Source organism: Urocitellus parryii, chromosome 4 (genome assembly GCF_045843805.1).
Source record: "Urocitellus parryii isolate mUroPar1 chromosome 4, mUroPar1.hap1, whole genome shotgun sequence".
Classification (NCBI taxonomy): domain Eukaryota; kingdom Metazoa; phylum Chordata; class Mammalia; order Rodentia; family Sciuridae; genus Urocitellus; species Urocitellus parryii.
The window spans coordinates 5,195,285-5,222,264 of NC_135534.1; the positions used below are offsets into that span (position 1 = coordinate 5,195,285).

General features: G+C 54.7%; 1 protein-coding gene across 1 annotated transcript; it reads left to right on the forward strand.

Annotated features, from left to right (window-relative positions):
• The first annotated feature begins 2,199 nt into the window (after positions 1 to 2,199).
• Positions 2,200 to 26,662, forward strand: Tesmin (testis expressed metallothionein like protein). Its single transcript, XM_026396655.2, has 9 exons — positions 2,200 to 2,601; positions 5,504 to 5,662; positions 6,979 to 7,099; positions 7,876 to 7,952; positions 10,020 to 10,111; positions 21,591 to 21,693; positions 23,428 to 23,565; positions 25,215 to 25,390; positions 26,253 to 26,662. The coding sequence occupies exons 1-9, from the start codon at positions 2,200 to 2,202 to the stop codon at positions 26,455 to 26,457; spliced, it is 1,473 nt and encodes a 490-aa protein (XP_026252440.1). The 3' UTR covers positions 26,458 to 26,662.
• Positions 26,663 to 26,980: the final 318 nt, after the last annotated feature.

Consider the following 26,980-nt stretch of genomic DNA (forward strand, 5'->3'; position numbering starts at 1 on the left):
CTACAGCACTGTCTGTCTCTTTGCTATGCCAATAGAGAGAATTATGCAGCAGGCAGTGACCTTGGAGCAGGCAGGGTAGATGTCCCCAGGTTCCTGCGCTTGACTCGGGAAAGTATCTCAATGGAGCCTCTTGATTTTCACTGTATCTACTCAGACATCCCTTCCCTTGTCCGAGGCCTGACACACCGCAGGTGCTCGACAGATTCATGTTCCATGAAGGTCAGATGCAGTTTCTCCGGCAGGTCTTCTTGAGCATCTATTCTGGGTCCTGCAAATACAGCAGGGACCCCACCAGGGTCTGGCTGGCCCTTCCGGGTCCTGTGAGAAGAAGGGGAGGGTCCAGCCCACCATCCGAGAGGACCCCCAGGGCAGGGCAGTGAAAGCAGGCTCAGGGGGGTTCCTAGTTAGAGTGGTTTGAGCTTTGACCGAGCCAGCTTTGGCCAGGCTGCCAGGGCCAGCAGAGCACCTAGAGACAGCATCAGGAATGGAGGTCCCAGGCTTGATTCTGACCAGCATGGTGACACACCTGGGGCTCTGTCCACCGCAGAAAGAACAGATGGCACAGACTTGTGTGCTGACCTCCTACTCCAGTTCCCCAGATGTCTTCCCCGTACTCTGATGTGTAACAGCTACCTTCTCAATCCCTGCCATTTTGGGAGCCCGATGTGGACTCTCAGACCTGCCCCTGAACTCAGTTTCTAAATTCCATATGAGATGATTACTGCAGCCATAAAGAGTACAGTCACCCACACATGGGTAGGCACCCAGAGAGAGGACTGGACAGGCAAAGGGGTTGGGCTGGGGTGCTCAAGGAAGCCTCGGCTTCATCTGTGCCATGTAAGGACTTCAGCAGGAGAGCCATGTAGTAACCAAGGGGGATGGCTGTCCTGATTCTCATCTGAAGAAGCCTTCTATGGATTCCTGCCCATAGGTAAGCAAACAGCACAGGTGTATAGGAAGCTTTTCTGCTAAATTCTGCTCCACTTTGCAGCGATAGGACCAAGAAAATGATTCAAGTCCTGTGTGTTTGCAGTTAGCCGGTTGCCTGGGCTATATTTTAGGTTGTTCACATGGGAACATTCCCAACAGGGAATTTAGTTCCCTGTTGTCAGTCAATTCAAATGCCCCAAAGTAATTTTTCAGACAAAGAAGTCCTAGTTGTTTTTGAGTGCTTCAAACTTGCCAGCCCAAATTTAATAATTCTCCACTGGATAAAATTTTCTTGGGATTTTCCGAATATCTGAATGTAGAGCTAAATAGCACTCGGTGCTGTGCCTGGGCTACTCCCCTGTGTTTTAGAAAAGTGTTTTTAATAATGAGATAAGAAAGCTCATGTTTCTAACTTTTTTATTTTAGTAAAGCAGTATTTGCACATGGAAGCAGTACCTAGGCATCCATGGTGGGTCTCCCAGCACCCACAACCAGCAGAAACGCCTTCTGAACTCTGTAGCCACCACTCTAACTACGCTCTTCATGAAGCAGTGTCAATGTCTGTTACTTCTGGCTCCGGAAGGTGGACTTAGTTTACCCCCCACCCCGAACTTTGAGAGCTTAATTTTATTTGCTGCTTGTATTTCTAGGCCAATTCTCCCCACGCCCAAGCACCAATATTGAGTTGTTTGTATTCGGCTAGGGAGCAAGTCCCGCGCCAACAACACGAAGTGCCAGCACACGCGCAAGCCCCGGTCCCTCCGCCCTGCTGCTCGAGGTGGGGTTATGACAGCTGAGGTCAGACGTCCAGCTAGGGAGTCCCACCTCCTAGGAGGACTACAAGTCGCTCCAGACTCCTTGGGAGTCCCTTTCCCCACCTGGGCAAGGAGCGGTGGATCCCTAGAGAGCTCTTCCAGCCTCCTACTCGCGAACGCAGGGCGGTGGCCCCGCCCCTGCATGGCCCCGCCCAGCCAGCTGGCCCCGCCCACCCGGTGTCAGCCTACGCCCCGCCCCCTCCCCAACCGCCAACGGCCGCGGCGCGAGGCAGCGCTCGGCTCGCACCGGCCACCGCGTCGCTCCGCCGCAGCCGGGCGGCCCAGGTGTGTCCCCCGCGGCCCGACCAGGCGCCCCCTCGGGCCCGAGCCCCCGTCCTGGTCGGGGTGCGGAGTCCCGGAGGGCGTGGCCGGCGCGCCTCACCTGGCCGCTCGTTGCAGGTGCGAGGCTGGAGCAGGGCACGGGCGCTGCCGGACCCCGCGTCCCTCTGTCGCCATGGAAGAGGCCCCTCTGCTGGGCGCGATGTCGGGCCCCGACGATGAGATGGTGACCGACCTTTTCTGCCCGGAGCGGCCCTTCGTCCCGGAGGGCCTGGCCCTGAGCCCCGCCGTCGTGGTGAAGCCCGAGCCGGACGAGCTGCCCGTGCTGGGCGACGCCTACCTGGGCGCCGCGGACCCCGCCGAGCCGCTGCTGCGCGCGCTCAGCCCGCCGCCCGGCGCCGACTGCCCGGGCGAGGTGCAGGCCGCGCTGCTCGGGGACTTCCCCGGGCTCCCCGAGCTGCGCGCCCCGGAGGACGCCGCGCCGCCCGCCTACAGCGTGCACGTCCTGTCCTCGCTGCTGCCCGCGCCGCGCGGCCCGGCGCTGGTGCCGCTGGGCGCCGGAGTGCGGGTGATTCCAGTAAGCGCCGCCTGGGGGCGGGCCCCGCGCGTCACCCGAGTCCAAAGGCACCCCCGGGGCGCGGGTCCACAGCAAGAGTCCCCCTGGCCCGTAGCATCCCCGGGAGTCACTGATCCCGACAGGGCGCGTCTGCCCTTCTTCCTGCAGGTGACTGTGCCCTGGGTCAAAGCGGGCCCGGAGGTGCAGACGTCTCCCGAGAGGGAAGAGCAGAGAAGGCTGAACTTGGCCAACGCTGCTGTTGCCGGCTTCTTTAGGGAGGGAGCCTGACTTAGGGTAGAGTAACGGGCGCTTGGGTGTCTGCATCTTGTGTCTGTGGGGTTTTATCCTGCGGTTCTGGGGATCGCACGGGCTGGACCAGCACTCACCGAGCCCCAACCCAGTCCCACCTTACGGTCTTTTCTTAGAATACATCAGACTTGTCAATCACACCAAGGAATCAAGTTGGTATCCATTTGCTGAGCTTAGAATCAAGGTTCCCTCTGAGAAGGAGGAATGGTTCTTAAAATATGTGATAGAGATCAGAGTCTAAATCTTGCTGATTCTCAACGCTTGGGTCTCTTTAGCAAAGAAGAGCCACTGGTAATTTTCTGCTTTCTTCTTGCTGAAACTAAATGAGTCAGATTTCAAAGGAAACAAATTCACCTTGGTCCCCAGAAAGGACCTGGCTTGGAATACTGGATACCTCTCATGTTCACATGTGTCAGTTAGCTCTAGAGTGGGCTTTTCTGCTGAGATGACTGAGACTGTCATAAGCCACACAGCGGAGCTTCAATTTCTGCTTTTCGGGTTCTCTTTTGTCCTACTCACTGCTCCTTGGTGTCCCAGAAGATGTGGGGCAGAGGCTGGGGCTCCTACAGCGCTCAGTTTGTCCTCAGAGGAACCCTGGAGCCCCAGCCCCTGGGCCAAGGCCTCCCTCAGCACTGTTTGCAGTTGGCTCCAAACGTCAGAAACCCATTTTGCCACCAAGCAGAGCTGGGGGTCTCAGCACCTCTGCCTGCTGCTCCCAGATGGGCTGGCTCCCTCCCTCTCCAAGTGGAGTCAGGGCAGGGCAGAGAATTAGCTGATGTTAAAGACGGTGACACAATCTTTTAACGTTATCCAAGTTTGACAGATTGACAAAGGAGAAACTTTCATTTTTTTTATTTTTTATGGACAATTTCCTGATTCATTAATAAAATGAAAAAGAACAGGGATATATTTATCATTTAAACTGAATGGAATTGTTTTCCAGTAAATATGCAGAGTGAATTACTATTTTCTTTTTTCTGGAGATTCATTCCCACATATTGACCTTCATTTAGATTCTGTGAAAGTGGAATTTTGCTGTAGTATGAATAATTTTGCTGTAGTATGTTAAGATATTAGTTGCACAGGGCTGAGGAGATTAACTATTTACTACATAAATGTTGGTTGGTTTGGGGGAGGTAAATCTAAATGTGGGGGGTCAGATGTGCATGGCAAGTTCCCCAACACAGCAAGCAGAAGAAAATTTTAACATTTTTCTGTATGTCTATAAAACTTGAGAGTCTAACTAAGGCTATAACTTGAAATGTAGCTAAACTTTCCTGTATCTGTTAAGATTTACACTAGATGCTAGTCTACTGGGCTAAGTATTTGCCAGTATGTGGTACTTGTTGTTTGGACCTCTGCTTTTACTAGGTTAGACCAAGCTTGAGTCAGCACTCAACATTTTGAGACAGTTTCCTGTTGGTGATTTCATGTGAAGTCTTTAAATATTACCCTAGAATCACCACCTGTTTGGGGACTTCAGGATCTGCCCTGCCCCCTGGTGTTTGAGGAGGCCACCTGTGCTCTGATCAGCAGCCTGGGCAGGAAGGGTGGAGAGGTAGGTGAGAGCCACGCAGAATGTGCCCTGCCTCCCCACCTTCCTTGTTCTCTTCACAGACTTAAAATCTTCCCAATTTTGAAACAATTGTGATGGTAACTTTTTTAACCATTGGGACATTTAAACTTTTTAAAAATTCATTTGATTTTTAAGTAATGCCACTTTATTTCTCCCTGTTTCTAGTAACTGAGTTGACAAGGATGGCTTGAAACGGAGCTGGTGACCAGCTTGGTGTCTCTGGTCTATAATCTCAGCTGTTCAAGAGGCTAAGGCAGGAGATTGCAAGTTTGAGGCCAGCCTCAGCAAATTAGTGAGACCCTGTCTCAAAAAATAAAGAGGCTGGAGACACAGCTCAGTGATAGAGCACCCCGGGTTCAATCCCCAGGGCCAAAAAAGAAAAAGGCGGGGCCCGGGGAATAGAATAGAATCCAAAGCTGGGGCTGGTTTCCAGTGCTCACTGTTTCTTCTTATTGTCTTTGTTACTACAGCAGGAAGGGGCTACTTTTAAATTTAAGATATTACTTTAAATACAATATCAGTGCTAAACTACATTATACTAATACTGAACATCACAAGTACTTTGGGCTTCTTGAGGAAAAAGCAAAACAATTTGACTAGACGGTTTAATAGGACCTAAGGTGCATGCTGACAGGACACCTGATGAGTGCCAGCATTTCAGGTGACACCCGGTCCACAGGGCTCCCAACTCCAGTGGAGTAGGGGCTTTGAGAGGCGCCAGACCCAGGGGGGCCCTTTGGTTATTTAGACTGGACTCTGGAAATAGCAGAAGCACCACCTCGTTTCCCATCGCCACCTGCACAGCACAGACAGACGGTTTGTTCCTCTGGGTCCTCAGTTCCAGGTGAGGCTGGCAGATGACCGACTCCCCTTGTTGCCCATGGGGGTAGGGGGTGAGTGGTTTTAGAAGCCCCAGGGAGGAAGGAGCCACTGTGGTAAGGACGCCGTTTCACGTGTGACTTAAATGCAGAGCTCCAATCTAGTAGGTCTTCAATACTGTGCACCATGTCTTCTCTGAGATAACCATTGCTTTTCTAGGTTGAGATCAAGGAAGGGGGTGGCAGTGTCGCAAGTGACAACCCCGAGGAAGCAGCCTTCCAGAGTCCTCTTGCTCAGGAGTCCTGTTGCACCTTCCTGTCATCCCAAGAAGCAGAGGACGCCCCTGGCTGCTCTCGCAAGAAAGACTCCGGCCCGATGGTAAATATGCCAACACAGGCGCCTATGGCCGGCTCCTGGTAAAGGCCGCCGCTGTCTCTGGCTCCACTTGCCTGTTGAACCAGAGCTTTTGGTTGTCTCATCTGCCAAGGGACAGTGTCCACGGGAGCTTTCACCTTTCACCTCCTAACCTCTAGGATCCTCACTTCTACTCCATCTTAGCAAGATGAACAAGGATTGGGACCTTGCTGTGTTTGTTGAGGAGAGTGACCAGAAATCATGTCAGCCCACGCAGAGCCAGGGGTCAGGCACTGAGCTGGGTGCCCTGTGGCTTGGCATCCTAGAGGGGCTGGGCCCCCTTCTCCTGTAACAGGAAGCTGTGCCTGTGTCTGTGCCACTGGCCTGGACCACAGTGGGTGCTCATGTGTCTGTGCCACTGGCCTGGACCACAGTGGGTGCTCATGTGTCTGTGCCACTGGCCTGGACCACAGTGGGTGCTCATGTGTCTGTGCCACTGGCCTGGACCACAGTGGGTGCTCATGTGTCTGTGCCACTGGCCTGGACCACAGTGGGTGCTCATGTGTCTATGTCACCTGGCCTGGACCACAGTGGGTGCTCATGTGTCTATGTCACCTGGCCTGGACCACAGTGAGTGCTCATGTGTCTGTGTCACCTGGCCTGGACCACAGTGGGTGCTCATGGAGCACTGTCGATCCTGAGATTAATGGGCCGACCCAGCTCGCTGAGGATTCATCAGTGTCAGAATCCAAGTGGGGATCTGGCAGTGCTCAGAAGGCCCAGTAAGATCCATGTGGCTTTTTAAGATTTTCTAGTTCTTAGAAAATTCAAAACTGTCCTTGTGGTAAATAAGAGGAACTTTTTAAAAATCAACTACTTGTTAAATAATAATATGTGCATGTGGCAGGAAATAACTGCTTATAGAACCACGTTTATTGTACAGATGTGCCTGGGCATGGCCACTGAGAACAGAGGGGACATGGTGGGGATAGCCAAGTCCAGTGGAACAGGTTCCACGAGCAGTCTGTATTAATGTGGGATGTGCAGTTAAGGACAGGGAAGGGGGGCTCTGTGTGAGGCCTCTTTCCTTAAACAAGTCTCTATCGTCAGAAATTGGAGGAGACAGGGCGGACCCTCTGTTAGCACTTGATAAGCACCACAGAGAAGTCTCTGGGGGCCTTTTTAAGGAGCAGCTATTGAACAGGAAGAAACAGAACAGATGTGTAGCTTCCCATATTCCCCTAAAACTTCAACCCTGCATTAAAGCTCTTTTCTGATGTAAGTTCTTTGAGGTTTAGATTCCTGGAGGAATGGAACCTGACCGCTCTTTTTCATTTTAGGTGATATGTCAGTTGAAAGGGGGGGCACAGATGCTGTGCATAGAGCATTCTGGCACAAGAGAGCTCAAGGCCCTTCACTTGGTTCCCCAGCATCAAGACCAGAATAATTATCTACAGTCAGGTACAAAGTGATGAGTGAAAATCCTATCCTCTGTCGTGTTTAAGCTGGAACCAGAGTGAAAGGGGCAGGGAGGGCCGAGCAGGCGGCTTGGCAAGCTGCTCTCCCTCCCCTGAGTCACCACCAAGGATGGGAGGCCTAGGAAAGGAAGTGTGCTCAGCCTGCAGGGCTGTGGCAGGGAGGACGCGGGCTTCTCCACCCAGGCTCAGGACACACAGCTCTGCTGCACCCTCACTGTCAGGAAGGTCATTTTTAGCACCTTTAGGCCAAAGAAATACCTTTCAGTTCCAGTATGAAGAATTTGGTCCAAATAGCTTAATAAGTATTTATTTCTAGCAACTTAGGAACCATTTGAAGAAGACACACACATTGAGCATAGTTGATGTGGTACTGGACAGATGTCACTAGGCTTTCTTTAAAACGTATCATCCCCCTAGTGCCCTGGCCAACTTGCTGCCACACCCAGACACCTTGGCACAAAGTTTGGGAACCTGGGCTGTAGCACCATTTCCTTAGCACAGTGGACCACCCTTGAGGCTCTGCTCCTGCAACTTTATGATGGAAAAATAAATGAAAGGGTATAATAGGTGAAAACAAAACAATCACAACAAAGATTGACCTGAAAATTTTCATAGAATTAAAAACATACAAACAGGATCAAACTAAGTTTCAATAACTTCATGCATGATCAAGCCATATTACATTTTGCCCTTCCTCCCACACACAAGCGGAAGAGGAACAATTGTGTGCATTGTTAACTTTAACTGTCTTCCTTACAGATGTCCCAAAGCCAATGACTACTTTAGTAGGAAGATTTTTGCCAGTACCAGCAAAATTAAATCTCATTGCACAACAAGTGAGTCGTTGTTTTAATACAAAAGTACAGTTGGGCATTAATGTCTCTTGAAATTTCAGTTGTTGTGGTTGAAGTTACTCAGGAACTATAATTTATCACACAGTTAAAAATCAACAGCAAGGGCTAGGAATGTGGTTCAGTGGTGCAGCACTTGCCCATCAGGCTGAACAGTTGAACAATGCCTCAGCAACTTTGTGAGACCCTGTCTCAGAACAAAAAATAAAAAGGGCTGGGGATGTGGCTTAGTGGTTAAGTGCCCCCTGGGTTCACTCCCCAGCACCCAAGAAAGCAACAGTGAAACCTTTAGGAGGCACTGGATCCCTTTACTATAGTCAGGGTCTGGGAGGGAGGAGGAAGCTTGGACCCAGCTCCTTGCCATCTCCGGAATCCTTGCGCCCCTGTCCTGCCACCTCAAGGCCAGCACTGTACCCCATTTGCCAATTTTCAGCCTGAACCAATGGAAGCATGTGTGGAGTTTCCATTGGCCGAGACAAAGTTGAGCCCAGGTGTTTCAGGGTGAGCCAAGGAGCCCATCTGTCCAGGAGTTTGGGATATCTCAGACACCCAGTGGAGACGCTGGGCAGAAGGGAGAAGGCTGGGATGGCCAGCAGCGGGTGCATGACCTGAGGCAGCGAGGCGAACGTGTCGAGGCCAGGGGAAAGAGGGTTCTGGGCAGTGCCGGACACAGGAAGTGCCTGCCTGGCTGGTGAGCATTGAGGGAGCCCCCACCACCACCACAGCCACAGCTCCCTGCAGCCAGGAAGGCATCCTGCCGTTCGTCCACCCCAAGATCTCGCGCCACAGACACCCGTCACCACAGCTTCCCCTCTTCCTGTGTTTCCCTGACCATGTTTATTACTGTCCCCACCGTGGCTCCCCCTGACCTCTTGTCTCAGGGACAATTATTTCAGCAGGACTTTTGCCGTGTCCTAGAATCCCTCTCTTCCTTGCCAGACCCCAGTTGTCCCTTCCTTCAACTCTCACTGCTCAGAGCGTGGTGCAGGATGGGAAGTAGGCCACAGGTCCCACCCCACCTGGGATTGAGACCCTGGGGAGGGTGCACACAGCCCAGTAGGAGGGTGGTCTCCCTGCATCTTCTGGCTCTGACAGGCTTCGATGTCACACAGCTGAAGGGGGCAGAAGAGAAAAGGCAAAGGGTGAATAAGACGTGTGCTCTTCCATTGCTGCACTTCTTGAAGGAAGCTCATTTTTGGAAGATGGAGGGACAGGGAGGGGATGTAAACGATGATGTTCAAATCATCTAGAACCCTGATTTCATCTAGAACTTTTCATCAAGTTTCTGATGAGAGGGCAGGGGGTCAGGGTTGGTTTGCTGTCGCCCCTTGCCTGGTGAGGGATGGGAGGAAGAACACAACCCAGAGCCTGCCGTGCTGCTTCTGAGGTTGTTAGAACCGACTATAAAATTTTTGCGTTTTGGTGCTGGGGACTGAACACAGGGTACTTGACCACTGAGCCACATCCCCAGCCCTTTTCAGTTTTGAGACAGGGTTTTGCTAAGTTGCTGAGAACTTGCTAAGTTGCTGAGGTTGGCCTTGAACTTGCCATCCTCCTGCATTAGCCTCCCTCCTGAGTTAGTGTTACAGGTGTGGCTACTGCACTTGGCCTTTAAATATTTTTTTAAACAGACAAAAATTAGTGGTTGCCAATGAGATGTCAAATATCAAAATCTCTTATGTATATATTAAAACATAAAAATAATAAGAACACTCTTAGTTAATGGATTATGTAATGGACTTTACTTCACAACTGATATTTCATAAAAAAGAAATATCCCTGGCAGCCAACTGATAGCTGTATGCTGTCCTCTGCGGCCCCTACCCTCCCTGCCTTCTTCCTCTCTGCATCCCCGGGTTGGGTCTTTCATGCACACGGGGCCTGTGTCAGGGCAGGCCTGCAAGATGGCTTCAGCCTATTACTGAATTTGTCTGGAAACAAGGCGTGGCAGGGGCTGGGAGGAGTGGGCAGAGACCCAGATGTGCGTGGAGCTGGTGGGTGCTGTGAACACACCTGCTGATTCCAAGAACTTTTGCCTTTGACTTTGTGCAGCTGGACAGCGGGGCCCGCCCCTCGGCAGTTCCCGGGCCTGCTTTCCCCACAGGATCAGCTCTTCCAGGACCACCAAAAATCGCTTTGGCTGGGTAAGGATTAAAGCAATAAGTTGGTACTTCCTTTAATGTCAGAGTCTAAGAGGCTTCGTGTGCATCTGGGACGTCCTTCTGTGCCATAGGACTAGCTTTGCCTGCACCCTTCATGGCCCCTGGAAGTCAGCTGCATCGGGCAGCACTGCTGGCGAGCTTGATGCACACCTGTGCTTTGGAGTTGCTAGAAAGGCGGATCGGCAACCGCCCTCTCTCCATTGTGCTGTCCGCTGTCCTGTGTGGCTATTTCAGGGCTTGTGGCCATTTCTGGCCAAGTCTGTTTTTCACATAGATTCTGGTCGTGTTGATCTGTTTCTTTTTTGCTGTCATCAATGCAAGTAATGCCGCGGCAGCCTCTTGACATGGACAGTGGCTCTGCCGGCCACCTGGTAGGAAGTGGGTGCCGCTCTGTGGTCCTGCCTTCAGGATCTCCAGGTGGACGTGGTCTGCACTTAGCCAGGACCTTGTCTCGCCATTTTAAAGCTGTGTTTGTAATTATAACCAGTTGAACTAAGCAAGCTGGTTGGAACACGTGGTCAAGTTCACAATCACATACTAACTGTGGGCTAAGCCTGTGCTCTGAGCCACCGTTGCTGCTCTCTGGGTCCTGTATTGATGTGGAGGTCAGTCTGCTCCTGCCTCCAAGAGCCACTGACCACAGTCAGGGCAGCCGTTCATGTGGGCCTGAGGACAGCGGGTCAGACACTCCCACAAGCCCCTCCCTCAGGCAGCGAGCAGTCCTGGCCTTGGAAAGCCTGAGGCCGGTTGTTTGGGGCTGGAGCACCAGGCTGTTGAGTGGACCATTTGGAGGGACTCTGGAGACAGTGGACTTGGTCCACATGTGTGCCTCTGCTGTGGATGGCAGCCCAGGGACCTGCTGCTTCAGCTTCAGCAGCTGCCTCTGGAGCTGGCTGCACTGCTGAGTGGAGCCGGCGAGGACTTTCACTGAGGGAAGGGGAGACTGGGGAGCCGGTCTCCACGCTTCCCTCTCTGGGTGCTGGGGACCCCTGAGGATGTGCTGGGTGTTATGGCAGCTGTCCTGTCTCGGTGGCTGTTAATGGTTTTTGAGGAAGCAAAGATGACCCAAGCAGCTTCCTGGTTCCACGCCAGCATTGCACCTGGCTTGCCCAGGATGGTCTGGAGGTCACAGGCCGCAGGGGGCTCACTGTAGCTTGTTGAGACCTGGGGACGTCCGATGAGCTGTGTTGCACCACTGTGCACTTTGGTGCCTCTGGAACATCCAGGAAATATGATTCTGAGCTGCACATGCTCACAACTGCGGGCCATGTGAGGCTGGCTGCCCGGCAGCCCGTGCGTCCCCACGGGGGACAGCTCTCTCTGTTTCTCCTCCTCCTCGTCCTCCTCCTTGTCCTCCTCATCCTCCTCGTCCTCCTCCTCCTCCTCCTTCTCCTCCTCCTCATCCTCATCCTCCTCCTCCTCATCCTCCTCATCCTCATCCTCCTCTCCTCCTCCATATTAGGTTTTCTCAACCAGCCACACACTTCTCTTCCCTTTGAGGTAATAGCGAGGGCCACAGAAGCTTTCCCTGTTTAAAGGATGTGTCAGAAACATGAGCTTTGTGTTTGTTTGTTTTCCTGCAAATAATTACCTGACTTGCTGTCATTCCCCTGAATCAGCTGATGGCTTTGTCTCAGCATGCGCCAGCTCATGGTGTGCTGGGATCTCTGCCAAGGTTCATTTGTGGCAGTTGGAGGGCTGCAGCTGGCGCTTCATTCCGTGTGAGTCCCCAGCCGCGACCCTCTCACTCTCCCTCTCGACGCTTCTCTGGATGCCTCTTCCAATTTCCACAAGACGACCAGGGCACGCTGGGTCTGCAGATTTCAGAAAAGACACTGTCATCCCCTCTGGCTCTAGCCGCTCTAACTTGGAGATGATATGGAAGCAGGTTGGCTTGGGCCACCTGCTTCTCCTTAGAATTGGGAGGTGACTGCTAACTCACTAACAGTTTATTAGCATATTAGTAAAATCCATCTCCTGTCACTCTATGTAGCACTAGTGACCCAATTGCCAGTCAGGCCATGAAGGTGGGTCCTGACAGTGCTCATGCTGTGGGTTTGGGGAACACACTGAGCATCATCATAAAGAACAACCGGGAGCCTGCATCTCTGGGAACTCTTTCTTAAAGCGGAGGGTAATCTCCTTGCAGTATAGTCCATTTATAATTGTTTTGAGGCAGAGCTGCCCAGATCTCCTTCTGACTCTCTAATTTTTAGGTTGGCACTAAGAAGGTGGTCAAATATTGCCAGAGCCATCTGGTTTCCATGACAGCTGGCCAGTCCCTTCCGGTCCCCTGTGGCTTTAGGGAGGCATCCTTTTGACCAACAATAAAGAAGATCACAGCCTTAAAAGCTGATGCCAAGTCCCCCTCCTTCCTAACAGAGCCAGTTTAACTTCTTCCACCTGTGTTAACCAGCCTGCCTGAATTTTGGGGTCATTTATCATCAGTATGAAATGACAGCAGATGAGATGCCATCCTGCATTCCCTAAATGTGCAGTTGCGTGTGTTTCGTGTCCCCAGTTATTTGGTGGATTCCTCAGCAAGTGGAAGGGATAAAGCACTCCTCACCATGCTGACCACATGGTGGCCTCCTCCTGACACTGTAGGACTCTTCTCATTCTGGGATGTCTCCACCCTAAATAGCTTGGTTCCTCTGAACAGGAAGTGCCAGGCCCCCCGCACCCAGCTCAGGGCAGGTCACACAGGGCCCAGGGCAGGAGCACTGAAGCTGGTGTCGGAGCCCCTGCTCTGAGCAGGCCCAGGTCTGCCCCACAGGTGGACTGGCCAGGGGGCAGAATAGCTAGCCCTGCCACTTCCAGCACCACGAGGATCACCAAGGGATCACACTAGCTGAATACCAAACAGTCCAGCGCTCAGTGACACGGTCTAACAGTGGAAGGGCGCTCCAGGGGGACCCTGGCTGGTGCGTGGTGAGACAGACTAGATGAGAGCTGGGGGGAGACTGGGCCAGAGCTGGAGGCAAAGGCAGCTCTCCAGGGGGTGGAGGGTAAGGCCCAGAGTGCAGAGGCAGGGCACAGGGCTTTGCCAGGTCGTAACCACAGAGCCCAGGGCTCTGCTCCGCTGATGCTGCTCTAGCTCCTGTGGCGGCCTTGGCCAGGAGGTGTCGTGCCTGCAGGGACAGACCCTCCACATGACCTTAAGAGGCATGCTGCCCAGTGCACAGGTCACACACCCACGTCAGGAGGACCCTCCTTTTCACCATGGCCATGACCTCGGCATGTCTGGTATCCCCAGTCCCCACAGGGAGTGCCCGTGCGAGCAGTGCCTGCCCCCAGCCCGGCAGCAGTAGAGATGCACCAGAGGGGAGTGTCCCCCCTCAGGGATCAGCGATTTCCAGGCTGATCCCCTCCTGTGGTCAGGGAGGTCCCTGGAGATCTTGTGACTGGAAACGCGCTTGCGGCTGCTGGTAATGCCACAGTGCCCGCCCTGGCGTGAAGCTCCACCGTGGCTTACCCACGTTCCTCATCCTGCGTCCTGTTAGTGTCGGGCTAGGGGAAGACTGCTTGGGGGGAGGGCACGCAGAATAGAGGTTCACACAGGTCAGGGAGAGGGCTTAGGAGGTGTCCTTGGCCAGTGTGGAGAGAAGCAGGCACCTGCTCCCTGACCCCACCAGATCCCTGGGCAAGCGCCAGTGGGTCTGGCGAGCTAGCGAGCAGTGTCACCCTGTAGATATACCTGCCGTTCCCATTGCATGATCAGACACCAATAGATAATGCCTAGCAATGTCTGGTTGAGAGTCTCAGTGTTTGTTCAGAGCACCAGCTGCTTAGCTAATTCTCTTTCCACAGAGTAACCATCTGAAAACATTTTCTTTTTTAATCTTTGTAGAGTAACTCTTAGTTCATGGGACACAAAGTCTAAAAAGCCATGTAACTGTACCAAATCCCAGTGTCTGAAATTGTAAGTAATCACAAATCCTTCCTTATTAAATATGAAATAAGGGTGTTAGAAGGCAGCGAGCGAGCACAGTGCAGGCGAGCGGCGTGGCCAGCCATGCTGTGCTGCACTTGATCCTCCACGCCCGCCTGGGCTCCAGGCAGCAGCCTGGTGTGGATCTTTTGGTGCTGACCTCAGAAGGGCCCTGCCCACCCTTTGAGGGTGTGGTTTCTTGGACTTTGGTTCGCAGCGCTGGCCCCTCTGGCAGGGGCTGGACATGTCCGTTATCTTGGTTGAGCATTAACTGTGACATGTCCACTTCCTATTTCCTAAAAGTCTGATGAGTTGGTTTTCTCTATATTGAAATCTTTTTCAGAAAAATCTCCCCCAGGGGTACCAACTCCCAGGAGGCTCCTCCAGGGGTGGTAGGGCAGACTGTCAAGCCACACTGGGGCTGCAGGAGACAGGAGGCTGCAGAGGAAGTGGCCTGGCCGTACCTGGCAGATCCCTGAGCTGGGTCCCCTCTCCATGCGGGATTGGTGTGTCTGGTGTGCCTGCCAGCCTGGTCCCACCGTGGAGGGGAGTGGGTCCTGGCCCGTGCTGCAGCCTGACCACAGGCCCCTGGTGTTTCCTTTGCAGAGCTCCTGAGGGCCCTGAGAGCTGCACTGAGGGACATGAAGTGAGGGCACGCGTGGGTGAAATCCGGACGTTTCCCAAACTGTTCACACACTAACTGATCTCTGTGCACAGCAGTGCTGGTATCTGGGTCAAGTGGGTGCATGCCCCGGGCCTCTCAAACACCAGGGCCAGGCTGCTCTGGCTGCCGCTGTGCTGAGGAGGGCCGGCAGGGTAAGAGGCAGTGGTCTGGGCGTCCAGGGTGTCTAGGGCGGCAGCCACGCTCCTGAGCTGCCGGTGGGGTTTGGGGACTGGGCAGGTCAACAGCCCTAGGGGGTTGCAATGGGGACTTTTCTCAATTTTTATATTTTTAAACATTTATTTTCTTCATAATTAGCTTATTAAGGCATCAAATGTAAACCCCACTTTTATAACAGGATTTCTTGAGATAGGAAGTGACGTGTTAACTTCTAAACCTCTGGACAATCATTTCAGTAAGAGATTCGGCCCTCTGCCCTGGTGTTAGGGTGTCTCTTCCTCTTTCCCGAGCACTCCAAAGTAGGAGTTGGTTTTGCACCGTGGGTGTAGGTGATTCTTCACGACAATTTTAACTGGCTCACTTGTCCACTTCAAGCAAGTCCAGACTCTGTCCTAATCCCCTCCATTCTGGCTCCATTTTTGCTGAGGTGCTGGTGGGATTGGGCGGAACCCTTCCTAGTCTAGTTTCTGTTGCCCTCAGCTGGCTGCTATGGAAGGTGGGGCCAGTTCCTGGTGCCACTTCTTCAAGGGCTGTGTCCCTCTATTAGCCAGACTGCTCTTTGCCAGCAGCACTTGGTGGGAGGGAGGGTGGAGGCTGGTGATGCTTTTTGTATCTCCTGTTGCTTATTCTTGCTTTCAGTCCCTTCTTTCATATTTAAAAGATGGAGTGATTCATGCTCTACAGCTTGTGCTTCTGGTTTCCAAAGCCCCTGGTGCTGGGTTCCTGTCTTGAGTTTCACCCTTAGGCTTCCTACCTCCAGGGCTGTGGGACTTTGGATGTGCAGTTCATGGTGTCTGTGGCTTGGCCTGAGGATACACTCCTTCAGAGAAAATGTGTGTGCTTCTGCCTGGAGCTCGGTGGCTCTTCCAACTTGGACGGCTTAAAATTGGGGGCTGAATTTTTTTTTCAGGCCGAGCATGTTATAAGTTCAGATTTAAATAAATGAGCCCTCCCTCCCACAGCCAATGCTCTGGGATACAGATCCTTGCCATTGGTTGGGGGAGCTTTTAAAAATTTAATCTATTTATTTAGCAGAGTCCCATGAAATAATTATGCAATTCTGTGTGATTTATCTATTTCTTATAAAAGTATCTAGTGACCTCTCAGAGTGAATCTGCCTATTTCTCCTTGTGATCCCACTTTGGATGGGGGGGTGGCGGACCTCTGCAGCAGAGGACATGGACGTCGTGATCGCAGTCCTTCCATGGCTGTCAATGACTCCATGTCCCAAGCCACCGGCCTCAGCACCTTCCTCTGTGGAGGGCTGCACCGTGCCTTCTGTGGCTGGTGTCAGTAGGGCACACTTTATGTGTTCTTTCGTTTCCACACTTGCTGTGTGGCAGTCCTTTTGCTTAGGTGTGCCTTCTGCAAGGTAAATACGGATGGATTTTTTTTTTCATACCAGGGATTGAACCCAGGGGCACTTAACCACCACGAGTCACATCCCAGCCCTTTTTTAAAATTTTGAGACAGGGTCTCACTAGGTTGCTTACAGCCTTGCAAAGTTGCTGAGGCTGGCTTGGAGCCTGTGATCCTGCCTCAGCCTCCTGAGCTGCTGGGATTACAGGCGTGCACCACCCCACCTGGCTACCACTGGATTTTTAAGAAAGCAAATATGGGTTTGGAATATAGTTAAGTGCTAAGATGGCCTAACATGCTCAAGGTCCTGGGTTCGACTCCCAGCACCATAAACATGTGAACAAAAGACAGGTCTAGTGGTCCCCATGTTTAACACTTCTTGGATCCATGGGCATTCCTTGTCTGGTGGTTAATACATGCAGGCTCACCTGTGCCATCTTCATTTCCTGAAGTCGTGATATTTACATATTTAATTTCCTTTTTCACTCAAATGGCAGCGATTCCATTCATTCTAGTCTGCACCTGGCTTTTAAAAATTGTGGGGAGATTTGCACTGCATCGAATTCAGCATTCCAACACTTTAAAGTGTGTGATTGGGACTGTGAGGACAGCGAGGTGCTGTGGAGCTCTCCACCACCCACTGCAGGGTCTTTTAGCATCCAAGCAGGAGCCCTGTGCCTGTTAAACTCTGCTCCCAGCCCTGGGAACTGCTCTGCATTCCGTCTCTACACTGGCCTGTCCGAAGGAGCTCATGTAAGTGGAACCATAAAGTCTTTGCCGCTGTGACTGGCTTATTTAGCTAGTGTTCCTAAGGTGTCACCCATGGTCAAGCGTGTTTCAGAACCTCATTCATTTTCTAGGCTGAGTAATATTCCACTGCATGTGTAGGCTGCATTTGTCACCTGCTGTGGATGGACACGGGGTTGCTCCTTCCTTTGACTGCCACAAGTGCTGCTGCCCTGAGTGTAGGTGGCATGTATCTGAGCCCCACCTGCTATTCCTCTGTGCATGCCCAAGAGGGTTGCAGGGTCACGAGGTGCCTGTGTCACCTCTTGAGGAGCTGCATGCTGTCTTTCCCACAGGCACCTTTTGCACTGCCATAGCAGCGCCTGGCTCCACCTCGTTTTGTGTTTTCAATTTCTGTTTTTTCTTTGCCCTTTTTTGCCTGAAGCTTCTGCCCAATGGCAAAGTGGAGGGAAGGAGAGGGAGAGCGGTGGGGGGCTGCCCCAGAGCACAGACAGGCAGGGCCTGGTCCCAGCAGGCAGAGGGCTGTGCTTGCTCACTCACTGTCACCGCCCAAGCACTTTGGAGAGCCTGTGATTCAGGAACAGGGGGTGAGACAGCTGCGGCCCTGCCGCCCAGCAGTCAGTGTCTAGCTGGGGAGGCCTTCGTGAGCAGGAGCACCTCAGGGTCGGTGGCTGGGCAGGGAGGCTCCCTAAAGAGATGCGTCGGCAGAGGCCAAGTGAGGAGGCTGCTCAGGGCTGGGGGGAGGTCCAGCAGGCCAGCAGGGAGGTCGCAGGAGGATTTGGTCCCACGTGCTCAGGTTCCCAGCCAGGAGGTAGCTGGTGCCCCGCTGTGGGAGTCCATGTAGCAGAGGAGTGCTCGAGGTCATAGGATCAAGACGAGTGGGGGAACAGATAGGGACGGCCACCTCTGTGCGCCTGGAGCCACGGGAGACTGGCAGGTTGGTGACAAAAGCTTAGACATCCCCAGCATGAAGTTGCGAGTTGTGTGGCAGGCAGGAGTGACATGGCTTGCACAAGCATGGAGTCCAGAGGCCAGCTGTGGAGGTGCGTTGATGACATCGCTGTGGCCCCGCTGTGCCTCGGGAGGTGGCATCCCTGCGGGCACCACCTCTTCCCTGGGGTCCTTCTGTTTGTCCTCGTTGGGGCTGGTTAGGTGCCATAAGGCTGAGGCCGGTGGCTTTGCATTCTGGAAGCTCAGGCTGTGCTTGCCCCATCTCCCCCTTCCTCCTTCCCAGGCGCTGTCCACCTGTCCATACCCCTCACCTCACTTAGTCTCTGCCCTTCATGCTGCATCTGGATCTGACTTTTCCTTTTAGTATATTTGTTCTCACTCTTGGTCTAGTTATTGTGATCTGAACAGCACACACGCGTGAAGAACCCAGATATGTACAAGGCTGGTGACAAAATCCAGTTGTTCTCTGATCATTTCTCCTTATTTTCTGCTTTCCAAGAACTTTCAACTCTTTTATCTGAATCTTTTAATATTTGCCCCATAAGTCTAAGTAACAGCTGGACCTGCTGCTCCTGGCTCTGCAGCTGGGCGGGCTCTGTCCTCTGGCCCAGGAGGATGTGGACCCGCCTCCTTCCTCCCCTCCTTCCTCCCCTCCTTCCTCCCCTCCTTCCTCCCCTCCTTCCTCCCCTCCTTCCTCCCCTCCTTCCTCCCCTCCTTCCTCCCCTCCTTCCTCTCCTCCTTCCTCTCTGCACTCCCACACAAACCTCCCAAACACAGGCTGCGCCAGGCCAGGGTGCACCTGTGAGCAGGAGGGAGTATTCCATGCGTCGAGGCCCTGGGTCCTGCTGGGACTTGGCCCATGTCCTTCCTGCACTTCTCTGCCTCGTCCATGGAGCTGGCGCTTCACAGCACCTGGTCTCTGCGAGCTCAGCACGGAGTCTCCTCGCCCTTGGCCACAGCCGCCTCCTCCAGCTGCAGCTCCCTGGAGGTAGCTGGTGCCCCACTGTGGGAGTCCATGTAGCAGAGGGGTGCTCGAGGTCATAGGATCAAGACGAGTGGGGGAACAGCCCTCTCCCTGGAGGACCCTCCACTCCCCCGCACCTGCACTGTTTCTATGCAAGCTTGCCTGCCCCACAGCATGAGCCAGTGTCAGAGCCCCAAACCAGGTCCAGGGCACAGGTACACCCCCCCACCCCCCCCACCCCCCCACCCCCCCCCACCCCCCGCAGTCTTCTGCCATACCAGGAGGTCCCGGGGCTCCTCCCCATGTTCGGCTTCCTGGCTCCTGGGTCCTGTGTCTCCCTCCTGGGTCCTGGCCTTGTTGGGCGTGGGTGGCCATTCCTCAGGCCTCCTGCGTCTGACACCGTCCCAGTCTGTCTCCATGCTTAGAAGATGGCTGGGCTGGGAGCAGTGGTCAGTCGGGGCCTTTCCCCAGCCTCCTGGGGGCCTGGCCACGCCTGCTGGGCCTGCCTCCTCAGTCTGAGCCTCCTGCGAGGCTGCCAGCCTCACTCTGTCTGGAGCTGCACAGGCCTCTATGTTCTGGGTGCAGGGAACCTCTCGGCACTGCGCCCGTCTGCGTCTATTGTGCAGAGCCTAGGCCTGGCAGGCTCCCTTCCTCTCCACTCCTGCCCGCCAGCCCCCTTCCCGCTCCCCGCTCTGGGTTTCTGGAATCCTGTCTGATGAGCCTTGGGCTTCTGGCCTGTCCCTGCCTCCTTTCCCTTACTGCTGTTTCCTCCTTCTTCAGTCCTGGTTTCCACACCTTCCATCAAGCTGTGTGTCTCCATGACTGCTCTTTATTTTCTAGATTTTAAAAATACACCATTCCTCTTAAGATCATTTGCTTGTTTAATGAATTCAAGGCCTCAAGGCCACGGATGCCCCTCCCTCCCAGTCTCCTGTCTCTGCTTCGGTGGCCTGTCTGTCCTCACAGTATGTGATGTCTGGGTCCCCCTGCTCATGGTGAGAGCCCTGGGGCCTGGTGGGGCTCACAGTGTTGCTTGGGGTGACTTCTTGGGAGCCTCAGTGTCAGCCTGCCTGGGCGTTTCCCCTGGGGCTGGGCAGAGTCCTCCAGGGCTAGACGCCTGAGGCGGAGAGGGAAAAGGAAGCCGGCCCAATGTCGGTTTCTTCCTCTGGTGCCCCACAGCACCCTGCCTCCTGGCTTTACCCCAGAGAAGGAGGGGGTGGGGACAGGAGGGCTCTGGGGGCTCAGGGCAGAGTTCAGCCCACGCTCCACTGAGCCCAATCACCTCCCCCGCCCCGCCCCAGGAACCCCACCGCCCCCTCCAGGGCTCCTGAGGCTGCTGCTCAGCTGTTTCCTGCTGCCTCTGCTTTCCACCTCCCTCCCTCCCTCCCTTCTCTCTGTCTTCCTGAAACACTTACCTGTGCTCTTGGCCGCAGAGAGGCTCTGTGTCCCTTATCCCCAGGAGGGACCATTCCCATGGGCCTTTTGTGCAGCAAGTTTGTTTCTAAGTCACACCCCCCCCCGGGGGGGGGGGGATGCCACCATCCCAGGACTCTGTTTCCATGGGAGCCTCTGGCCTAAGTTGGGCCTTTTATATCCCAGCCTTTGTCTTCTCTCTCCTGCATGCCCAGGCCGTGGCCAGCCGAACTCTGGGTCACCTGAGACTGCAGGTGCCCCAGGACAGCCCAAGCCACTACAGAGCTCACTAGAGTCACAGTCCTTGTCTTCTTGGCCTCGAGGGTTCTCCTTAACTCTCCTGCTGGGTTCACATGCATTTAAAAATAGTTTAACAATATGAAAATAATACACATAAAAGCACGGTGCCTGGGAATCCCGCCACAGGGATGCTATGACAGCCGGTCCACCCACTGCTGGGCGCCTGTGCAGTCCATGTTGATCTGCCGCAGCCCTGAGGCAAAGCTCCTTGGTCTCCATTCCACAGCTCAGGCCCACAGACAATGGCCCAGATCAGGTAGCTGAGGAGCTGGGGGCAGAGCTGATGGGAAACCTGAGCTGAAGTGCTTCTGGAGGAGTCCTGCCCCCCTTCGCTGGTCACGCTGAAGCCCAGAGTGGCTAAGGAGCTGGCCCACACCTCTCAAGGGTGCAGCTGTGGGCAGGGCTGCAGGGTCCTGGTCTCCATGCTGGTTGGATCCACTCTCCAGCCCCAGCACAGAACCTGAAGATGTGCCACCACAGGCAGCCGCCGGCCCCTCCTCCCACTGCGCTTCCCGTCTGCAGTTCCTGGTTATGGATGTGGAATGAAGGGGATGGAGCCCAGCTCAGGCTCCTCCTGTGGACTCTCACCCCCGCCTGCAGCTGGCAGATGGACCTGGAGGACTGGTGGCCAGACGGCTCTGTGTTAGTTGGTGTTTCTCCTCTCCAACTCCCTGTGCTCCTGGGAAGGCGACAGAGGGAATTGGGGGCCAGAAATGATTGACAACATGCACCTTCCCGGAGCCTTCTTGCCTTGCAAAATCCTACGCTGTGATACTAATGGCTTTAACTCGTTTCTCCTGTGTTAGACCTGGCAGAGCATCACCCCAGCCAATCTAGTTTCTGTAAAAAGGCGTTGGCATCCCCTAGGTCAGAGCCTGGCCACGGCCTGCACCCATGCGCTGCTTCTCACCAGGGTGCACCTGTGCACAGACTCACACTGCGGTTTTCTTCACAGGTACTGCGACTGCTTCGCCAGCGGGGACTTTTGTAACAATTGCAATTGTAACAACTGTTGCAACAATTTGCGACATGAAATTGAACGCTTTAAAGCCATTAAGGTAAGGCATCTTAAAAACGTGTTTGAGACATTCCCAAAATGATCTGCAGAGATTCCTAATCTCAAGATTGGGAAACCCAGTGTGGGTCTCCTCTGCAGGCGGGTACCTGTTCCCTGGTCCTGGTTTGGGGCTCTGACACTGGCTCATGCTGTGGGGCAGGCAAGCTTGCGTAGAAACAGTGCAGGTGCGGGGGAGTGGAGGGTCCTCCAGGGAGAGGGCTGAGGAGCACCCTGGGCCCTCGCCCGTTTGTAAGTTTAATGCCCTCTGAAGGGCACATGTGACCTCCTGGGGCCCGAACCCCCCCGCTGCAGACAGTGGCCTGGTGTTTATCCCTATCTACAGACTCAGGTAATCAGGGGCACAGGAAGGACACCAGCTCTAGGAGCCACTTCCTGGAGAAATTGAGGTCTAGCCGCTGTGGCCTGGAGACCACCATGAGCCAGTGGAACAAAATGGTACTCCTCAAATAACTTAACTGCCTCTGTGAGCTATGAATAAACCACCTAGAAATACCTTCCTGATTCCATCAGCCAGGTCTGTTGGACAGAAGATAACAAAGACACTCAGCCTCAGGGTAGCCACGTGTAATTTAGAGATAAAGGACACCATCTACAATTAAAATGTAAAAAAAAATTACTTTGAACCTTGGATTTCTCAGGCATTGCTGATAGGAATGTGGATTGGTGCAGCCACTTGGGAAATTGCTGGGCAGTATCTGGTGGAGCTGACCATCTGTATGGCCTGGCCTAGCCGTTTCCTTCAGGGAAATGTGTGTAAATGTCCACCCAAGACTTGCACGAGTATCTCAGGGCAGCCGTACTCACAAATCCCAGCCTGGAAGCACTCTGACCCTCGAGGTGGACTCGACAGTGGAATCCACACACCGGTGGAAAGGCCAGGGCACAGCTGAGGGCAGCAGCGATGCGTCCAGCTGGGGGCTGCACAGAGAAGCTGGGCATGAGAGGACGAAGCCCTGGTGAAGCCCAGTGCGAGCAGACAGAGCGGTCGAGCCAGGGAGCTTTGTCCTCTGCCAGGATGCAGCAATGGGAACAGGGCAGCCTGCGACCTGGCTGGGTGGGTGCACAGGTGGGTGACAGGCCTGCAACGCCGCACCTGCAGGGATGTGCGCTGCTGTGCTCTCTGGTCGTGACCAAGATGCCTGTATGAAGTCGCACGCTCCAGGGCGGTGCTGTGCGGTGGCCTGGCACTGTGCGGTGGCCCGCCGCTGCCACACCAGGTGCTGGTGCCTGTGTCCGATGCACCCAGGAGGGAGGGCACAAGGACTCCACTGGGACTTCTGTGGTGTCTGAGTGTTTGCGGAGAGCAACAATCACGCTCCTTTGAAAATACAAAGAGCCCAAGGTTGAGACCTGGGCTCTGGAGTGGGCGGGGACGTGGCCTGGCCTCCACACCTGCTGCGTGTTATCTACCTGCCCCTGTCTCCTCTGCTTCATCTGCAAGAAAACAGCGGTGCCAGCATCTCCCTCCTGGTGCCCAGAGGTTCCAGAGAAACCAGAGCTCACGGACCCTGGTCCCTGTGGGGAGGAGCGGGACGTGGCTTCCTGGCCTCTCTGCTGTCTGTGGGCGTGACTGTGAGGGCAGCGGGAGCCTGAAGCCCTCACAGAGGGAGATGCGCCCAGCCAGACCCGAGCCGGGCTACTGCAGTGGGGTCAGTGCGGGCGCCCAGCGGAGGCTTTCCTGATGGCGTCTCCGTTTCTGTCGTTTCTGTCGTAGGCTTGTCTGGACAGAAATCCTGAAGCGTTCCAACCAAAAATCGGGAAAGGAAAGCTGGGGGATGTCAAGCCACGGCACACCAAGGGCTGCAACTGCAAGCGGTCGGGCTGCCTGAAAAACTACTGCGAGTGCTACGAGGTGCGCGGCCGGGGTCCCTGTCCCCAGTGAGGAACACGACGCTCATATGCAAGAGAACTCCTGTCCTTTCCTTCCTGGGCCCTCTGGGGGCCTCGCTCTGCATTCACCTGGGTGCCCCTGGGCTGTGTCCGCCCCACGCCCGCCTTGGGCTTTGTCCTCTGTGCCAGCTGCTCCACGTGCTGGAGCACCCAGGGGCTGGCACTTGGTGGGTCCCAGGGAGGCTGTGCCTCCCCCCCTGAGCACAGCAGGGGCCAGGGTGCTCCTGTGGGGCCTCGGGGATCCCCGGCTTCCATTGGTCAGGCGCGCCATCTGGCCTGGCTCTCCCTGGCTCTTAGTTCCCTCAGAGACCAGGACTGGACAGCCGGCCGACAGAGTGAGGCCCAGGCCCAAGCTCAAGAAGAGCACTCCTAATTCTGGAAAACGCTGAAAGATCCAAGTGGGCAGGCCTAGCAGCCCCCAGCTAGGATTCTGAGAACCTGTCAGACGCTGCAGACATGGAGTGGCGCCATCCGGGGACTCCTCCCAGCCAAGTGCCCTCACTGCCCACCACCTTCCCTCCGTTGACCCAGCCCACTCTCCATAGGCTGAGGCCATGCCAGAGAGCGGCCCACAGGCCATGCAGGCAAAGAGGAAGGGAGGGCACCGTCCTTCAGTGTCTGCCTGGTGCAGCCTCGACGCCCCAACATCCTGCACACCGTGCCCAGGGGTGGGGGAGGCGGCACAGGGGCCTGCTGCAGCTCTGAGCAGCAGGGAGCAGAGGGAGGCCAGGGCTGCAGCAGAGGAGGCTAAAAGCCATGGGGCCAGCTTGGCCTAAGGCTGCATGGGCAGGGAGGTGCGCCTGGAGGACACCCTCCTGAGCCTCACACCCCCAGGAAGGACCAGACTCGGGATGCACCCAGCAGCAAGCAGGACGGGTCTCCCCTGACCTCAGGCCTGCCCCGGTGGCTTTCTCACCCACTCACTCACCTCTGCACAGGAGCAGGACCTGCCTCATGCCTTCCGTGTGAAGGGGAGGCTGTGGAGCTGGGGTGTCACCGACCAGCCAGACCAGGCTTTGTGCAAAGCCAGAGTCAGATGGAGAGCTGGGCTCGAGGTCACACCTACAGTCCCAGTGTGTAGTCTCAGGAGGCTGAGGCAGGAGGATTGCGAGTGTGAGGCCAGTCTGGGTAACTTAGTGAAGGCCCTGGAAAAGTCAGATGGAGCCCTGCTGGGCTGCAGTGCAGAAAGGAGGGTGAGCCCCCACGGCGGCTGCACCTCGGTGTCCCCAGGCACAGCACCACAGCGCTCACTCCTCCTGGCATCTTTGGGTTTTTGGTATGAAAATTGTGGATTGTGGGCAGGGGATGTGGCTCAAGCGGTAGTGCGCTCGCCTGGCATGAGTGCGGCCCAGGTTCGATCCTCAGCACCACATACAAACAAAGATGTTGTGTCCGCCAAAAACTAAAAAAAAAATATTAAAAAATCCTCTCTCTCTCTCCTCTCTCACTCTCTCCTCTCTTACTCTCTCTTTAAAAAAAAAAAGAAAAAGAAAATTGTGGATTGTACATGATCAAATATAAGCAAAGAATTATTTAAAGTCCAAACAGAATTCGTCAGTTTTTGATAACTTATAGGACAACCTAATTTTATTGAAGCATTTTATGTTCCAGGCCAAGATTATGTGCTCTTCTATTTGCAAATGCATTGGTTGCAAAAACTACGAGGAGAGCCCAGAGCGAAAGACGCTGATGAACCTGCCAAGCTACGTGGAGATGGCGGATCTTGAAGGCAGCCATCATTTGTCACCAACTAAATTTCCAGGACTACCGAGGTTCAGAAAGGAAAGGTGGGTACCCCGGGCCCACAGGGTGCTGAGGTTAGTTGGGAGGACAGCAGAAACCCGGGCAGGTGAGCGGGCGTCCGTCTGCAGGGCGGGAGGAAGGGAGGCGCCCACCCTAGAGGCCCACTCGGTTTCCTTGGAGGCCCTGCTGCCAAAACTTCTTGTCCTGCTTGTCCTCGTTGGAGGTGTCCTGTTCTGCACAAGGCAAAAGGCCTGGCCAGGGCCACCAGCAGGGCCACCATCTCCCCTGGCCATGCGCCTGGACAGCAGAGGTGGGGACAGCAGAGGTGGGGACAGCGGAGGCGAGGTGCAGAGCTGCTCTGACCCAGCAGCCCCCTCCCGAGCAGCTGGCTGCTTCCAAAGCCCAGCATGATCCTGGAGGCTTTCAGAGGTGGGCGTGCAGCTCAGTGGGAAGTGACTCCAGGTCTCACAGGGTGTGGAGGGTGAGGCCACAGTGGGCGTGGCGTGGCATGTCCTCCGGGCCACATGCATCCTGTAGCTCCCGATGGCCTATGGGGAGGAGGGCAGGCACCCTGCCAGGCATCGGTGGAGCCACCTTCCTTACACTGGGCTGCCTGGGGTCCTGTTCTGAGAGTCCCGTGTCCCCAAGCCCTGCCCAGCCCTCATGTCCCACAGCGAAACTCAGGAGCCCCTGGGTTGGGTGGTGGACCAAATTCTGAAAAAATTCGGACTCTGTCAGGAGCGGGTGTGGGAGTGAGGCAGATTGGCCTGCCGGTGTTGCTCCTCCCAACTCGCCCTGTGCGTGGCCAGAGGCAGCATGGATTGTAGCAGGGACTCAGGCTGGCATGGCGAGCCACATTCTGCAGAGCAGGAAAGAGCTCAGACAGCCCCTGCCCTCCTCCTGCAGGCGGCCCTCCTCCTGCATCTCCTGGGAGGTGGTGGAGGCCACCTGCGCCTGCCTGCTGGCTCAGGGCGAGGAGGCGGAGAAGGAGCACTGCTCCGAGTGCCTGGCGGAGCAGATGATCCTGGAGGAATTCGGAAGATGTTTGTCGCAGATTCTCCGCATCGAGTTTAAGTCCAAGGGGTTGAAAATCGAGTCAAGTACCATGTAGTATAGCCAGCCCTGAGTGCATGCATTCTGAGGAAGCTCTGGTTCAGAAAGGTGGTTGGAGGAGCAAGAGGCCAGCCTGAGGCCACACGACCCTAACAAGGCCGAGCTCTTAGCTGGGCGCCGTGGCGCTCGCCTGTCATCCCAGCAGCTTGGGAGGCTGAGGCAGGAGGATCACAGGTTCAAGCCAGCCTCAGCAACTTGGAGAGACCCTGTCTCAGTATGAAGTAAAAAATAAAAAAGGCTGGGAATTAGCTTAGTGGTAGAGCATCCCTGATACCAAAAAATAAATAAAATAAAACCTCACGGAGCTCTGGTGTGCACCAGGCCTGGAGAGTTGCCCGAGGTGCTCAGCAGGGCGCCTTGTTTGAGGAAGACATGGCACAGGAGTCTTCTCTCCAGGGATGGGCTGCCCTGCAGGAAAAACCAGGGTGGTTTTGGGTTTTGTTTGTGTGTTTTGTTTTTCAAATGATTTAGATTTTCCGGAGAGCTGTTACGGTGTGACATACAGTTTCTGAGGAGCCACT

Excerpts from the sequence above, each read along its gene's own strand:
- Tesmin (XM_026396655.2), top strand. The coding sequence starts at position 2,200 with ATGGAAGAGGCCCCTCTGCTGGGCGCGATGTCGGGCCCCGACGATGAG. Across the intron at positions 7,100-7,875 it reads GAATAATTATCTACAGTCAG|ATGTCCCAAAGCCAATGACT; the intron begins GTACAAAGTGAT and ends TCTTCCTTACAG. Across the intron at positions 10,112-21,590 it reads CCAAAAATCGCTTTGGCTGG|GTACTGCGACTGCTTCGCCA; the intron begins GTAAGGATTAAA and ends TTTTCTTCACAG.